The sequence below is a fragment of the Python bivittatus genome, unplaced genomic scaffold (genome assembly GCF_059951505.1).
Source record: "Python bivittatus isolate LINGU-HERP-01145 unplaced genomic scaffold, Pbiv_v1 ctg000580_np1212, whole genome shotgun sequence".
Lineage (NCBI taxonomy): Eukaryota > Metazoa > Chordata > Lepidosauria > Squamata > Pythonidae > Python > Python bivittatus.
This window is the reverse complement of record NW_028277087.1, coordinates 15,767,853-15,784,678: the sequence shown is the minus strand read 5'-3', so window position 1 is coordinate 15,784,678 and position 16,826 is coordinate 15,767,853. Positions and strand designations below refer to the sequence as shown.

The following is a 16,826-nucleotide window of genomic DNA, read 5'->3' as shown; positions in this document are numbered from 1 at the left end:
GCCTACTTCGGAAACATATTAAGAATTCCCTTTTACTACTGATCTTGGACTAAGATTGCAATAGTGTGGCAACATCATGAAAAGGAAGAACTTCCTTCCACATACACGTCCTGCTTCTAGTAACTTCCTGGACACATCCATGCAACTTTCTCAGCAACTATAGAGAAGTGATTTGCCATTATCTTCTGGAATTTTTTTTTCTTTAATTCCCAGTCTAGCCTAAACTCTGCTATTCCCTGGCAGCCTCCCTTCCAAATACTAACCAGGCCTCACTGTGAGCTCTTTTTAATCCATTAAGAAACCATTCCAAAAGCTCTGACTTTGAAGATTTTAACAGGACGTGCTTGCTACTATAAGTCTTTCTTCTGCCACAGGGTGGCTTAATTGTAGTCAACAGTTCAGTGACCTAGGAATTGTCAAATTCATAAAAAACAATTTGAGCTTCTCCGGATACTAAATGCACGTTTTTTCTTCCAAGCTTGTTTGCTACAGTGTTGGGCATACAAAGTGTTTTCCACTCTGAATTCCATATTAGGGGGGGAAAAAGAGGAAATATATTACCAGCACTTCTTTACTTGCCAGTTCATGCTTCTGCTTCCAAACCAGCAACCACATATTCTATCTTTGATCTGACTCTTCTTGGGCTGCCTTTGCACCAGAGCACAATGACCCACAACAGGCAGGGCTGCCAAGTAAAGAAATACTGAAAACTGTCTTCAGACATGCTTTGAATCAACAATCTAATAATAAAGAAAACTTCTCAAAAAAAATTCCAAAAGACGATATATAAACAGAGTTTTGCAGCAGCACAGATCTGTTGATGTTCTCCAGATGAAATATCAGTGCTTCTCTTTGCTATTAAGTGAAATCTCTTCTTCAGGACCAAGCTAACTCTTGTGGAATCCAGACGCCGTGATTTTCATCTTGGCTGGAGGTAGAAGTCAGGGTTACACTAATTTTTGTTTAGCTTCCTCCCCAGTGCCAGCCCCCCCAATCCTTCAACTGGAAGAATGTTGCACCCATAACAACAGTGCCACGTTGTCATGGAAACAGCCACCTCTGTCCACAGTGCAGGTGGAAGGATACATCTTGGAGCTGGATGATGGGAATGGTGGTCAGTTCAGGGTAAGCAATTAATAAAGAAGGGTGAGTTGAGTGTGGAAAGGAATTTGACTATCTGATGAACAAACCTGACTGAACTGTTTGAGCTAGAGCTGTGTTTTTCAAACTTGGCAACTTTAAGATGTGTGGACTTCAACCCCCAGCATTCCCCAGTCAACATCTGGGAGTTGAAGTCCACACATCTTAAAGTTGCCAAATGTGAAAAACACCGAGCTAGAGGCTTGTGAACTCATAGTCAATATTCACAACTGCTATGCTACAGAAAATTTGCATGCAATAAGAGCCATTATTTTTCAGCTTAATTCTAAATAACTCTGGAACACATTTGTGATTAGCAGAAAATAGTCAGTGTACATGGGTTTCACCATCTGTTACCAATGTTGCACAGGATGAAGCTTTGTCACTTAGTGATAGAAAATAGGTAGGACAAGTCTACATCACCTGAAATCCCCAAATTCCAAGCTTTAGATGTGGCTTTCCAGAGCCCCTCCAAAAATTGCCAGCAAATCATGTTAACTATGACAGATGGGGAAAATAATTAAGTCAGTTGGGAGTATTTATATTACTTGAATTTTCCTATCCCCATCCTTTTCTTTGTATGTTTTTTGGCATGTAGCTCCTGGCATCACATTCAAACTCCAAGTGTCACCCCTGGCCTGGAAAAACTAGCTCGCCTCTGATGTAGAAATCTAATCCAGCCTTCTGCTGGCTGAAAATTCTGGCAGTTGTACTCTAATAGCATCCAAAGAGGCAGCAGGTTAGGGAAAGCTGATTTTACCCCTTGTATTTCCAAATTTAAGAATGGCATGTTGGGAGACATGAGAACTCCTGCTGATATTTGGAAGAACTGCTGCCAGACAGAGAAGTCAGTGCTTGACAAATTGGAAAAGCAGTCATCTAACCCACTACATGGCAGTTTTTGTATGTTTGGTGTTTAGGAGGTTTACGTTGGGAAGGAGACAATGTGCACTGTGGATGGTCTGCACTTCAACAGCACCTACAGTGCTCGAGTCAAGGCCTTCAACAAGACAGGGGTCAGCCTGTACAGCAAGACATTGGTCCTGCAGACTTCAGAGGGTAAGTCCTGGTTGGAAGGATTTTCAATGGAGGAGAATATCTGTAGCTCAGGGTGGAACTGTGGAGTCCTTGGTGCTCTCTGAGCTTGGTTGTTTGCTTGCAGACGTTTCATTACCCAACTAAGTAATGTCATCAGTGCTAGTGAGTGTGGGTTTTTGAAAGGATTTTCTCAGGGAATAAAACATGTCTCTATGTGCGCATGAGGAAACAAGGAGAGAGTCACTTCCTTGTGCCCTTCTTAGTACTGCTTGTTTCAGCTATGTTTCCTTATTCTATTAGCCAAGTTGGAGTCTCATTTCCCACAACCCCAAAAGCACCAGAGAACCAATGGAAGTTAGATGGCTCAAGGGATACTTTTTTTGTTCATTCTTAAAATAAATTGCATAAGCACTCTTTTTTTTGGCATGAAGTGGATATGCCAAAATTCATGGAGGGTTTTTGTCTGTCTGTATGTTTGTTTTAACTCTTGGACTTCTCTTTAACCTCTCCCTGGCCTCTCTTGGACTTTGGCAGCCTCTTGTGCCTTAGCTTCCACTTACATAGTAATAAATAATTTGATTTACTGCTTGGTATTTGAATTATGAAATTCCATCAGAATACACAAAATGCAATTTAGAGCAGCCTTTCCTAGCCTGGGGCCTCCATATGTGTCAGATTAGGGCTCACATTACACCCAGCCAAGAAAAATGTGAGTTGTAATCCAATAATATTTGGGGGGCTTTGGTTGAGAAAGACTGATTTAGGATAATATTTGCAGAATAACTTATTGCACAAAGATTTATATTGCAAAATGTGTGCAAGTGTGTCAAACTCACAGCTTTTACAGAAAATAAGCAATATGGTTTTCTTATTGCATATTTAAATATGTCTCCTTGATATATAGAAAAGAGAATATAATTGGCCTTGACAACCAAAACCTAATATAAATTGATTGTGTAAGCCAAATTGAGTCTTCTGCAATGGGTGGCTGTAACAAATCTAATAAATTAAATTAAATTAATATTTTAAATATATTTTAAGAGACAATTAGCTGAAGTAGTTCCAGGGACTTTTAAAAAACATTTCAGTGTTGTATAAAGCAAGTTATCATCTTTGCCTTCCATTGTTTAGCCATACAATCTCTTTCTATATATTACTTAAGAGACATTCCTAAATGTGGATTGTTAAGACATAAAAAACTCCAGTGTTATTCTTTACTAAAACTAAATCTCATTTATATCTGTTACAAATATTTTTTACAACTTTGAAATTATATTGTCCCATTTTCTCAGAATAGGATTAGGCCTTGCTCTGAAAGCTATGTAGAACCCTTCCACAGTATAAGATCCATTTCTCATGCAGCCTAGTAGTTCCTTTCCTAAAGATGGAGGACATGATGCATCAATAATATTTCAATAATATGTATATCATATGGGAAAGTCTCCCTTTAGTGCTGCATTTTCCCAGTTGTTGATATCATTAATCTGTGATTTTTGCTCCCCTAACCTGTTCTATCTTGGTTATGAATTGATAGGTGGTAGAATCCATTTTGAAATAGACAGGGTCAGTGGTTTAAAAACAGGTAAGATAAACCTGGTAATATCAGCCATTTCAGGACTCAGACAGCTCCCATGGCGGGCAGATGTTGCTCCAGTGGTGGTGCTTGTGAACAAACAACTGCCATAATCGTACCCTTCAAGTAAAGTGGTGAGCAATTTACATAGGGGAAAGCTGTGATATGTAGGCATGAACAATGAATGGTTGCCAATGTGGCCATTTGTCTTTATGTCTGGGCTTTTGTAGTGATTCAAACTCCTTACTGAAAAATTGGTGATCACCTGATAATTTGTTTTTTCCTCCTATGTGGTCAGGGAGATTGAGAAGGGTACCAGACTAGAAATGTCAACCTGCAACTGTCAATAAACTGAACATGTTGGAATTCCTGATAATGAAAGCTGAGCAGCATAAGAGACAGTATCTACAGCAAACCTGGAAATAGTAGCCATGGGAAATTTTATATGGACTCTAGGAAGCATGCTCATTTAGGTCAAGAAAAGTGGGGTAACTGGACAATAAATTCTAGCATTCCAGCAACATCTACCATTAGAGCTTAGGGAAGTCATGTGGGTGTAACTGGAGCACTGACAGAAGGCCAATCAAGTAAAGACCTTATTTTCCTGAACTTAGTTTATGAATCTTCCATGGAGCAATGACTCACTCAGTAGAGTGAAAGCCAAACTAAAACTTGATTTAGTTGAAATATAGAAGACCCTTAAATATATAGGTTTGTCCATCAGTCCGCCATTGGAAAATGCAACATTCTCCTCCTGAATAATGGATTCATTGCTGTTGTGATTACAGTGTAAAATCATGCTTAAAATGCATGTTATGAGCACTGACTGGGCATTGTGTTAAGTGATTGGTGGAGAAGGGACATTATTTCTCCTGAGTGCTTGAGATACAGTCCTTCGCTCTACCATCCTCTGCACTGCTGTAAAGGATCCTGGGATACCCATTTCAGATTATGCTGCACAGAAATGGTGCATAGAAAATTGATCTGCTAACTATGTTGGACTGACCTGATCCTATCCTCGTCATCTAAAGAATCATTCTCCATCCTGTTACAGTTGCTATTGTGAGATGTATCGGCTTGGTTAGGACATAGAACCAAGCCGTAATTTTTTTGGTGTAGTATGTTGTGTGAACCTAGCCATTTTAGCTTATTGAGTATACTATGCTTAAAGCAAACTATGGCTTAGTGTGAATCCAGACATTCAGTGATTGTGCAGAATTCTTCCCTATCTTTAATATGTTAGTTGCAATAACAAGAACCTCTTACAGTTCTTTCTAAAGAAAATGAGTGTTGAACAACTTTTGGAGAAAAAAAATGGAACTTTCACAACTTAGGCTTTTAAAAAAATCAGAGTAGTGTAAAAGAAATGTTGTTTTCTTCTAGTTTAGTTATCATCAAAATCTCTTCATTCTTAAATATAGGAACAGTAGGAACTGGAAAACACACCAGAGATTTGTGTGGGAAGTAGTGGAATAAACCCTGTACTAATTAACTTTGCTACCCCTTCTGTAATATCTTAATACATGCATGTTAATGGGGAGGGGGGTAGTTCTTATCAAGAGCTTGGCGGTTGCTCTGTAAATACCCACCAGGGAGTTGACATTTCATGTTTTCTGTTCCAGAATCGCAATCTTAGTTATTATTTCGAACATCAATCCCTTCTATCTCATTGCATTTACACCAGTGGTGGCTGTGGTAACATGTCTTTGTAATGGCATACAGTATACCAACCGAGTTCTGACCTTGAGTTTGCCTTGATCTTACATTTAGACTCCGAACCCGAGGAGCAGGCCCTGACCTTCCCAGTGCCTTTGGAAAGGCTGCCACTGCGTAGATCAAGTCCTTTCTCTTCCACCCTTAACCTGCAAAACAGCTTTCCGGGGAGATCCTACTTTGAGCTAAGATCCTCGTCCCACCAAATGAGTTTGCACTCCTCTTTACAATCTCTGAATTCGGCCGGTGGGTGAGCCGAGCACGCTTAGCAATTGCCTCTTGAGCTGCGCTTCTGGACGTTTTTGTTTCAGGGTCTGGTTCTTGTTTTGTTGCTGTTTTGCTTTTGCTTTCCTTTTTGGATTTTTTTTTGGGGGGGTCCCCTTTTCCTGCCCCCATCCTGCCCATGACATCCATATGAGATGGGATCAAGTGTTCTGTGTTGTTGGTGGCCTGCTGCTTTCCACTGTGGAGGAGACTGATGATGTAGATGTGTGACGTGTTTGTCTCTACGTAACAAGGCTGTAGTACATTGAAATGCACTAGCGAGCGAGCAAGAGAACCTGGTAGAACTCGTGAAGTAGCTGCTTCTGTCAGGCTGGCTGCATAGGCACGGATCCCTTGTTCGCAGTTTGTCTTCCATAAATTAAGAAAGCTCCATTTCTCCCCCCTCCCCATGTCCACATCCACAGACATACATATGCAAATTGTCAAGGTGCAGATTACATTTAGAATATATATATTGATTCCAAAATCTACATTAGGCAACTGTATTAGGCAAACTTGTAGGTCACCAAAAATGTTCCAGATTTCTATTTTGCAACCTCAGAGTTAGCCTAATAAATGTTTAAACCTAATAGGGCAGTGTTGTCCAAACTTGGCCACTTTAAGATGAGTGGACTTCAACTCCCAGAATTCCCCAGCCAGCCATCTGAAGTCCACTCATCTTAAAGTGGCCAAGTTTGGACAACACTGTAATAGGGATTTTGGCATTTTTTTACAGCTGATAACCTTTCCTTTGCTTGCTGTGTGGCTTAGATATACTAATGATTTCTAAGATACCACTTGAGATAATAAGATGCAGAAGTTATCATTATGTAGTCACTCCCTTTATTTCTGGCATCCTCCTACTGTATATAGAGTACCCATACATATATTGTAGGCACAGAGACCAAGTTGTTCCTTTCTCTTTTTTCTGTAGATATTGATAAGATCTGTCTATGGGACACATTTGAGAAGGCTGCCTTTGGGAAAACTTTAGAAGAAGGGCAAGATTGATAACTCATTCTTGATATTACAGCCACCATAAGAATCTGGAGCAGAAGAAAGATATGGCTTTTATGTCTTCTCTGTTTTCCACCCCAGAGGTCAAGGGGAACCATTCCTCATTACAGCTGAAATGCAGTCTAGTGGTGGGCATTCCATTATTTACCCACACAGGCCTAATTCTCAAATTATTTTTATGAGTTGAAGGTTTCTTGGGAGGACAGTTTTGGTAGAACTGCATCTGCTGAGGGTCCAGACTGAAGCACAACTCATCTTGATACATTCCCAAAACCACATGCACAAACAATTTTTTTTAAAGAAATGTTTTGGCCAAATGCTTGGAATATGCTTTTTCTCTCTTTTCTTGAAAGGGTTGAGGTTGCTAATACTTGTGGAAGGATCAGGAGATAAGACCAGATTAGATCAAGCATGATCCATTTAACTTTTATTGGCTAATTTCTGCTGGATTTAATTGCATCCAAAATGGTGGTATGCTCTGGGATGCATACGCATATGTGCTATTACTCATATGATTATTAAGTGTTCAGTTATTCAGAAATTCATTTAAAACTGCTTTGAATCTATGGAAAAGGATCTTAGAGCCAAACACTGTGTAAGCTTGGAAGGAAGAATTCACATTATATTCTCACCAGGGGAAAAAAGAATTAAACTTCCTTTCTGTATTGCAGTGATTCCCCATACGAAGTAGTTCCCTAAAGGATACTACTGGCATTTTTAAAAATGTGCATATTGAATGGAAAACATAGTTTGGTCATCAATATACCCATTTTACAGATGAGTAACTAAGAGTAATTTGACCAAGGCCACCCACTGTGTTCAGGATTAAGTCTGACTCTGACTTAGATGCTAAGTCATAAGGCAGTAATGGAATACTACACAAACATGTAGTAATAAACATAGTAAGCCATAATACAGTAATGGTAATTGGAAATTATGATTTACATTTTAATGTGTTGTATGAAACCAATCAGTTGTGATTTTTCCAATCACTTATGGCTTTGCCATTCATGGCTACAACAACAAAATGTTGGAGCAGAAGGGTTCTCCAAGATATGTCAGCTTCCCACAGGCCTTGGAGAACGTTCAGGAAAATAACCACCAGTCACTCTCATTAATGTGTTGGGGTGTGGTTGGTGGTAGGTGAGTGCCTGGGATGGAGAGCTTAGCTACCTTTTAAGTTTCCCATGTGACAAGCTGGAGGAATAGGGCATGTTTGCATCGGTTAGTCAGGCTATTTTTGAACATGAGTTTAGTGTCTTCAGAAAGACCACTCGACTTGTGTTCAAAAATAACCTAACAGGTCAGAAAGTGTGGAGAACATTTGGGGTACCTTCTTTCACTTCATCTCTGCCATGTCATTCTTGTCAATTTCACCCCAATTCTTTTTACATGGGCCCCTCTGCATACCAGATTTCAGTTGCAAGAGGATAATAAACTTGACATTGCTCTCACACACTTATCCCAAAGTGGTAAGTACTGCAAGGAAAAATCAGGGCTGGAGTGAATGGCCATTGCTGGCTGAACTTGGAAAGAATAAGCAGACTGTCACAGATATAGGCAAAGTAATAAAAAGAGGTCAAAGTATAGCCATGCAAAAGCTCTTCTCAGCAGAACCAGAAGAAAACCTATAATGCACTCATTGCACAGAACCAGCAAAACCCAGCCCTCCTTCCCAGACTTTCTGTGTGATACAGAACTAACACTGTTTTTTAAAATACAGATCTAGCACTCTTTCAAAAAACTGGTAAACCTGTGCTTAAAAATAGGTCTAGTGCTCTTTCAAGAGAGCACTAAACCCATGTATTCTGAAGGGCCAGTCAGGTATTTTGTAGAAAGATAACTCTGTGGAAGCCAGGTGTCCAGGATCCTCTCCAGTCCAAATCAAAAATGGCAACGGAGGGCCTGGAGAAACCTAAAGGGGCCAATAGGAACTGGGCAGATCCCACTCCCTGACCCTGTCATCAACCATATACTTGAGGAACTGCTGTACATTACGTCCCCAGCAAAAGATGTGCCTGGAAAAGTGGAAAAGCATGATTTTAAGCTGGGAATGAGATGAAGGCAACATAATGAGAATATGTCCCTTAAAATAGTGAGGAATCATGCCACAGTGCCAAATCCTATCATTTTTCAATCTTTAGCAAGAGGATGACCCACAAGGAAAGCAATTCTAGATACTGGCTCTGTGCTTTTGTTTGAACTCATAACCCTCTGCTTCTTTCTGAGGTTTGAAGCATTATTGGATTTTCCCAGAGGTCTCTAACCTTTTAAGTCAGCAGGCGCATGTGGAATGCTCAGAATATGTGGTGGGCTCTATGGCAGAGCTGGGGGCAGTGCTTTCAGCATTAAATGGTTGCCACAGTGAGTCATAAAACAAGAAAGGCAGGTAGGACAGAAAGCCTGGTGGGCCCTAAGGGAAGAGCGTGTGGACAAATTGATGCTCACAGTCACACCATTGAAGTTCCCAAGACTATAAGAAGCCATCGGCTCTTAATTTTTGCACTGAGGCTTAAGCAAAGTTGAGGTTCCTCTGCAGTTATGGTCAGCTCTGCACAATAACCAGTGTTTTGCCTTTCCTTTCCTTTTTGGATTCTCCTGCATCACTAGCTTACACCAGTATAACTCCATTGGCCTCTGCCTGACATTGGCATAAGCAAAGGAGCATAGTTCTGGCACCTCCATTCTTTCAAAGGAGGAATGATGCAGCATTTCAGTTGCTGGGCTACACCAAGGGGCCACCATCTGGCCTTTGTTCTCTTTGTTATATTGTTTCCCCGTTGTGCTTCTATGGGTTTTGCATCCCATTGCCTTGGCTTTCAACATCTTCATACTTGAACGTTTTGATCTCTTGTCCAGTGTACTTAGTGTTAATGATTCTCCCCATTTTCCTGTATGTGGAGTTTATATATTTTGCAAGTAGTCTGGTATTAAAGTGGGGCACAAAGTGTGAGGGGATGGGGTTGGAGGGCCTCATTCCTAAACTGAAGATGTGTGCTGCTCTTTGTGTTCTTTATGGAGAAAATGTACTGTAATATATCAGACACGATTGAATGGACACAACTGAATGGAATATATATTCCATTCAATCGTGTCTGATTCTCAGAGACTGCCTGGACAAGTCCCTGTTTTCTTGGCAAGATTTTTTCAGAAGCAGTTTGCCATTGCCTGCTTCCCAGGGCTGAGAGAGAGCGACTGGCCCAAGGTCACCCAGCTGGCTTTGTGCCTAGGCGGGACTAGAACTCATGTCTCTCAATTTCTAGCCTGGTGCCTTCACCACTAGACCAATCTGGCTCTACTGTATAATATATGAGTTCATAATTTTCCAAGCTGGTAGAGGTCCAAAATGGTTTAAAAGGCCTTGTGGGAGCCTTATAAACAGGGCTGTGTGCATTTTCCATATCCATGTGCAAAATTCTGCAGCCACATTTCTAATCACATATTTATGCAAACTAAATTATGCATACTGTTGCTTACTTTGGCATACATTACTGTTTCCAAGTCTACGCTCAGAAAAAAACAAATAGCAAAGTACGTAAGAGTGGTAGAGAAAGAGGTGGAACTTCTTCTAATTCTGCTTTAATTGGAAAATATTAATTGGGGGAGGGGGAGGGGGAGGATATAAAAGCAGAAATTCCCAGTGTATTCTGTGTTAAGAACATCAAACTCTACAGCTCATTCCATCCAGTTCAGCATCTCATTCCATTATAGAGACATGCCAGATGCCTTGGGGAAGCCTTACAAGCAAAGCCTCAGCCATTCGGTGTTCTCTTCCTCTAGCAATTGATATTTTGGGACTATTGCCATTGAATGTGGCAGTTCCATTTCACATGGCTAAGACTTTCCACTGATCCACTCCAGCTTCAGTAAACTAATGAAGCACAATGTGAAGAACAATTTCCTTGGTCTGTTCTGATCCTGCTGCCACTTAGTTCCAAGACCCAAATGGGAATTCTGGCTGTCCTGGTTCATGGGGCACACCCATAGGCCACCCCCCAGCCCTGTGCAGACAGCTCTGTTTTTGCACCAGGTCTTCAGCCTTTGGAGTGAATCTGGCAATTTGCTTGTTTAGCTGATAAACGCAAGCACTCTCTGTTGCCTGCGTCTGGTTGCAATTTCTTGGTGTCAACGTGTGAAATGTAGTATCTCTTTATAGGTTTTGAGGCTCAGTCAGGACCTTTCTCCCAATTAGGCAAGTATATTTGTTCCACTTCAGTGATGTGGCCTTTGTTCTGGTCTCTTGTTTCTCCAACTTTCTTGTTTGTACAAAGACCTACATTCAGTCTGAGACAATGTCTGTTCTGCTACAGTGTGTGATGATTGTGAGATGCACTATTCCAGGGAGAGATTTCAGAGTGAGAGAGACTTGGAAAATCACAAGGGTTAGTTTGTTGGAGAGAGCAGGCATCAGGGTCCAATGGATACACAACCTAGTTAATACTCTCCCTCATTCATTTCAGTGGCCAGAGCTTCATGCATGCTTCCTACATACATGTGGAACTGCACTCTCTTATTATATTCTAATGGCTCCTGAATTGTCTTTTGGTGTCAGGGCCTCCACGGGAGACAGGTTTAGTTCCCTAGAGATTTGGGGCTTTTCTAATGATTAGGTCATCTAAGTGGGATATTCAGAATAGTAGCTCAGAGTGGAAAGCAAAAATCCAAGCACACATGTATAGGGAAATGAATGGCATAAGAGCTGTGGAATTCTACAGTGAGAAGCCTACACAATTAGGAAGCAAAGCAAGCACAGGCAAGGGCAATCAAGGAGCCAAGTCTGTGAAATACATTTCATATTTAGTTTGCAGACTGGAAGTTCAGGTAGGGCTGGGGAAAAGTAGTGATCAGCTGTAACAAGCCAAGAAAATGTAAAATTTCCAATGCCTCAAGAAGACAGTGGTTTGCCACCAAGATGTAATGGCTCAGGGTTCCTTTTCAACCCCTGAGTCCACTTTTGGCCAATGAACGTAGCTATAAATGGTGGATCTTTACCCCACATTGACTGAAAGGCAGTCCAGAAGGAATTTGAGTTTGAATCCATGAACTTGGATTCGGCTATTGCAATAAAGAAATTGGGGCCTGAATTTTCTTTTTATTGAATCATATGGAAACAGAGGAGTGTTCAATTCTCATTTGGTTCTGAAAGAGTTTTTGGAAAGGCAGATGATCCAAACAATCCAGATCCTGCTTTACAGTTGATTTGCCCATACCTTTCCCTTCTCATCTGTACAGCTGTGTGGTCTTCATTGTTCCTTTTGTATAATTACACAGGATTTTTGTTATCACCAAATTGATGGAGCAGCTCTGGAAGCAGAGCTTCTCTCTGTAAGAGAGAAATGATGCAGTTAACAGATACATCCATGTCTGAACATTGTAAAGACCACAATTGGAGGTTTTGGTCTCTGTATAAATGCCAATTTCACTTATTGTTTATTCTCCTTCATGCATTCCACTTGGAATGACAACAGTTGATATTAAAAAAATGGTAGCAGGTATGAACTCTCTTGGGTGCATGGGGAAAATGTGTGTGTATGTTTGTGTATAGGTAAATTGCATTGATTGGCGTTGACTGGATATGTGCGTTTTATTCTACATGTTCGTGGCATGGCTCAGAGAATTAAGTTCCTCTTGTGTTGTAGGCAAGGTGGTGTCTTTTCAACTATGCGGGGGGAATTTGCTAAGTAGCTACATAACAGCTCTATAGGGTCAGGAAGGCAGTTGTAAGGAGAAAAGGTGGCCAGGAGTGTTAAGACCTCTCCAGGACCTACCATTTCTCCTTAGTATTCCACTCTGCAAACTGCCTCTCCCCTGCCCTCAATATATTTCTCCATTCCAGCTCTGTAGCTGAACACCTCATGTAGCCTTAGCATTACAATTGTTTCCAGTACCAAGTCCTAGATTTGAACACTGACTGACATGCATGAAGTATATATAGCTGCAAATGACGAGGTTTTGTGGGATGATTCTACATTGTTTGAGGTGCACCTAGAAGTTGTTTTAGGAGATGACTTTTTCACTTCTGAAAAACTCTTGGCTCATCACCATCTGAAGTCTTGCCAGGTCTAAAATATTTATTATCTTTCTTGGTGCCACCTAAAAAAAGGACTTTTAAAAACAACAGAATAGAATAACATTCAGAACTCTGCAAAGTCTCAACATTGAGTTCAATGGTGTTGTTTTGTGCTTCTGTCTGAGAACCAGAATCCATTTCCTCACATACTGAATGAAAGGTTGATCTATGAATTTACAGAGCCTGATTTAACGTGGGTATCTGCAATATACCCGGGGCTGTGTGTTCATGGCTTCTTCTAAAACTGTTCACTAAATATTACACTAAATCTCCAAAGGAGAACAGTTTAACAATGGAACCAATTACTAGAGAGGGTGTGTTTAAGTCGAGACTGTAGGATGCATTTTAATATAGATTCCTGCACTGATTAAGGGGTTGAACTCAGGGGCCTAAATGGCCCCTTCCAACTCTATGATTCTATGATCCACAGATAGAATCCTCCCATGTTAATCATTATGTATGTTAGCTCCACACACCCTAGTTTCCTGCTGCTGATATGTGATATCCTTCACATGGTGAGTGGTACAATATGCAGCCAGGCTCTTGGTGGCTTCCATTTCATTTCAGCTCTTCCATTCACTAAGCCTTAAGCTTTTTAGCAGAGGCTTCTCTGAATAGACATTTTCCACTCCTTCTTGCTTTTTAAGCCAACCCAATTTGCCTCTCTGTCCCACTTTTTGGATTTATTGCAGAAGCACTCAGCAAAACCCTCTTGGGGGATCTTTGACTGAATGCAGACCCAAATTCCTCCCTTGCATGGCAGCATGCAATGCTTTTTACACCAGCTGTGTGTCTCTGCTTACCATCACAGTCATACTGATAACTGTTCAACACTTGTGTGCATTGCAGTGGCTTGGTTTTCGTTTGACCCCAGCACTGCTCACTCCGACATCATCTTCTCCAATGACAACCTGACAGTTACCTGCAACAGCTACGATGACCGAGTTGTGTTGGGCAAAACTGGCTTCTCAAAGGGGCTCCATTACTGGGAGTTATCCATCGATCGCTATGACAACCACCCAGATCCAGCTTTTGGGGTTGCCCGGATGGATGTTCTCAAGGACGTCATGCTAGGGAAAGATGACAAGGCTTGGGCCATGTATGTGGATAATAACCGGAGCTGGTTCATGCATAACAACTCACATACCAACAGGTACCTGGCTCCAAATTGGTTCTGTTCTTGTTTTGTCCGCTTGAAACCTTTTTAATTAAAATATCTGGGGATGAGGGACTCAGTCTTCTTCATACAAAGCATACAACGTTGTATTACTGAGCAGGAGAGTCCATCATGTGCTAGGCCAAATAATTCTAACCAGGCTAAAGTCAGCAGCTTTCTTGGATCAGAGGGAACTCTGTTCCCTGACCCACTTGATCCCTGCTGAACTGGGAAATTCAAATTTGAATCTACAGTATCACCATTTGCTACCTACAGTGGAGAAGTTTCAGAGCATCAGAGAACAAGCCAAAAGTTCCCCGCTCCTGGGGTGGGGGACAGAAAGGAAAGAGTACAGAGTCTCCAGTTCAAGGCTTCTTAGAAGGGAGCCAGTCTGGTGGGTCACTTGCCGAGATCCAGAACCCATTCCACGGGAAAGGACCTTGATCTGGCTTCCACCTTGGCAGGAGAGTCTAACATATGCTCAGCCTGCTTTTATTTTCTTGAGGCCAAACTCCACTTGCAATAAAAATGCAACAAGGCATAGCCAGAAGATAAGAGGCAATCTTTAAACAAAATTTTAGGCACTTAGCTCAGCAAAAGCTTGCGGGAATAAAATTGTCTTTCCTCATCTGATGAAATGAGAACTAGGGACGACCTAAACTCCATAAGATAAATATTATTCAGCAACTAAGAAGGTCTTACCCTTTTTTCACCCTCTTCCATATTTCTACCCTTGGTGGGTAGATTGTCCCAACTGATTTTGTGTATGGGTCTGTGGATCTCAAATATCATAATTCCCAGGCAGAGTGAATTAAATCAGCTGAAGAGTGAGTAAATCAGTCTTCAGCTGATTTAGGGCTTTAAGAATAATTATTAAAGTTCTGAATTCAGCCTGAAGCAATGTATAATATTGTCCAATGGGCACATCCCCACTAACTTTTTACATTCTGGACCAAGAAAAATCTGAAGACTCTCCAAAAACAGCCCCAGGTGGAGACCACTGTAGACATACAATTTTGATGTAACTAAGGCATGTGTTACCACAATCAATTCTAGCTTGTTCGGGAAGCCACTGTTTAGGAAGTTCACTGAACAAGCCAATGCTGAATTCTGCTTCAGATTTTTCAGCTCACCTACAGTGCAGTCACTGAACCAGACACAGTGGGTATGTCCGTTGGGCATTTAAGCAATTTAGTCATGATACACATTCCTCTGTTAGTGGAACACATATGTTCTCCACAAAGAGCCATGTCATCTAAAAGACCAACTTGGATGTGCTTGCAGGATGATCCTTCAAATGTCAACATGCAATAGTGGTGAAGAACATTGAACTAGGACTGTGGAAAGTCAGGTTTAAATCTTAATTGCGCCATAGGTCTCACTGGGTAACCAGAGGCAATCATTATCTCTAAGTCTGACTTATCTCTCAGAACTGTTGTGAAAACAAAATGTATGGCCACTCATCTAAGCCACCTTTAATTTGGCAGAGGAGTGTGAATTAAATAGATGCTAACTGGCATTTCTTTTCAAAAGGACTGAAGGAGGTATCACCAAAGGTGCTACTGTAGGCATCTTGCTTGATTTGACCAGGAGAACCTTGACCTTCTCTATCAATGAAGATCAGCAAGGACCAGTGGCCTTTGAGAACCTGGAGGGCATATTCTTTCCTGCTGTCAGTCTCAACCGGAATGTGCAAGTAAGAATGGGATGAGATCTGGTTGGTTCAGAAATGCCATTCGGAGGCTGTCTTGGTATGCAGTGGCAATGGTGATAGATAGCAGCTGTACAGAATGGGAGGAATAAAATGCAGGGCTGAGATGAAAAAAAAAGGAGTGAAGCAGAAGACCTAGAACAATCTTCCTCAAACTGACCACCTTCAACATGTATAAACTTCAATTCCCAGGATCAGCAATAGTTATGCTGGCTGGAAATTTCAAGAATAACTCCACACATCTGGAACACACAGAATTTGGGGAAGCCTGGCCTAGACCATGAATAAGAACCTGAGGTATAGCAGTGTTATTTGCCACTGTCACTTCCTTTTGACCACGCTGGCTGAGACTGAGGGAGGTAGAGCCCAACAACAGTCCTCCATCCCAGCTTATGATATGCCAAGACAGCTCCAGATTTAAAGGAGACAAGATTCCCTGGTCTCCTCTTCTACTGGTGACAAGGCATGCAAGAATGATTAGTAGTGGGTTTGTTATGAATAGTGCTAGGAAGCTGGATCTTGCTGGTACTCTCCCACAATATCTATTTATTGTAAGCCGCCTAGTGTCACGTAAAAGTGAGATGGAAGGCTATATAAATTGAATGAATATTTAAATAAATAAATAAATATCCGAGAGGCACTATGTCAGAGGCAAATTAGAAAATTAAATGGACGTAACATTTGGCTGCCTAGTGGTCAAAGTGTTAAGCTGAAAAAGAGAAATATTGGAAAGTAAAAGAGAATATGTGTAGCTCAGGGTTGAACTGTAGAGTTCTTGGTGCTCTCTGAGCTTGGTTGTTTGCTTGCAGATGTTTCATTACCCAACTAGGTAACATCATCAGTGCCCTAGTTGGGTAATGAAATGTCAGCAAGCAAACTAATCTCAGAAAACACCAAGAACCCCAAATATTGGAAAGTTTAAGACAGATTTCAATTGTAGGACTTATTAAAGCTGAACTCTCAGACTGTGCAGTCTGATACTCAAAATCCATTTCTGTATCATTTAGGGTTAGGCCAAAAAATGATTCTAAATCAGAAATACCATTAGCAAAGGGGGGAAATCACCTTACCTTTGCCTTTCGACTGTCACCATTTGCTTTGCAGCAAAGGGTAATGGTATGTGGGAATGACCTTGGGAGACAGG

The 16,826-nt window shown here is 41.2% G+C and overlaps 1 protein-coding gene across 2 annotated transcripts in view; it reads left to right on the top strand.

Annotated features, from left to right (window-relative positions):
* The window catches only part of TRIM9 (tripartite motif containing 9), a 56,104-nt gene that overhangs the window by 37,528 nt on the left and 1,750 nt on the right, over window positions 1-16,826 (top strand). Inside the window, exons 6-12 of one of the 2 annotated variants that reach the window (XM_088149927.1) lie at window positions 968-1,125; window positions 2,061-2,199; window positions 5,522-5,710; window positions 10,902-10,937; window positions 12,214-12,237; window positions 13,665-13,968; window positions 15,505-15,667. In XM_088149927.1, coding sequence (XP_088006053.1) covers window positions 968-1,125; window positions 2,061-2,199; window positions 5,522-5,710; window positions 10,902-10,937; window positions 12,214-12,237; window positions 13,665-13,968; window positions 15,505-15,667 — 1,013 coding nt within the window. The remainder of the gene's footprint in view (window positions 1-967; window positions 1,126-2,060; window positions 2,200-5,521; window positions 5,711-10,901; window positions 10,938-12,213; window positions 12,238-13,664; window positions 13,969-15,504; window positions 15,668-16,826) is intronic. The other variant, XM_088149928.1, reaches the window with a different exon arrangement.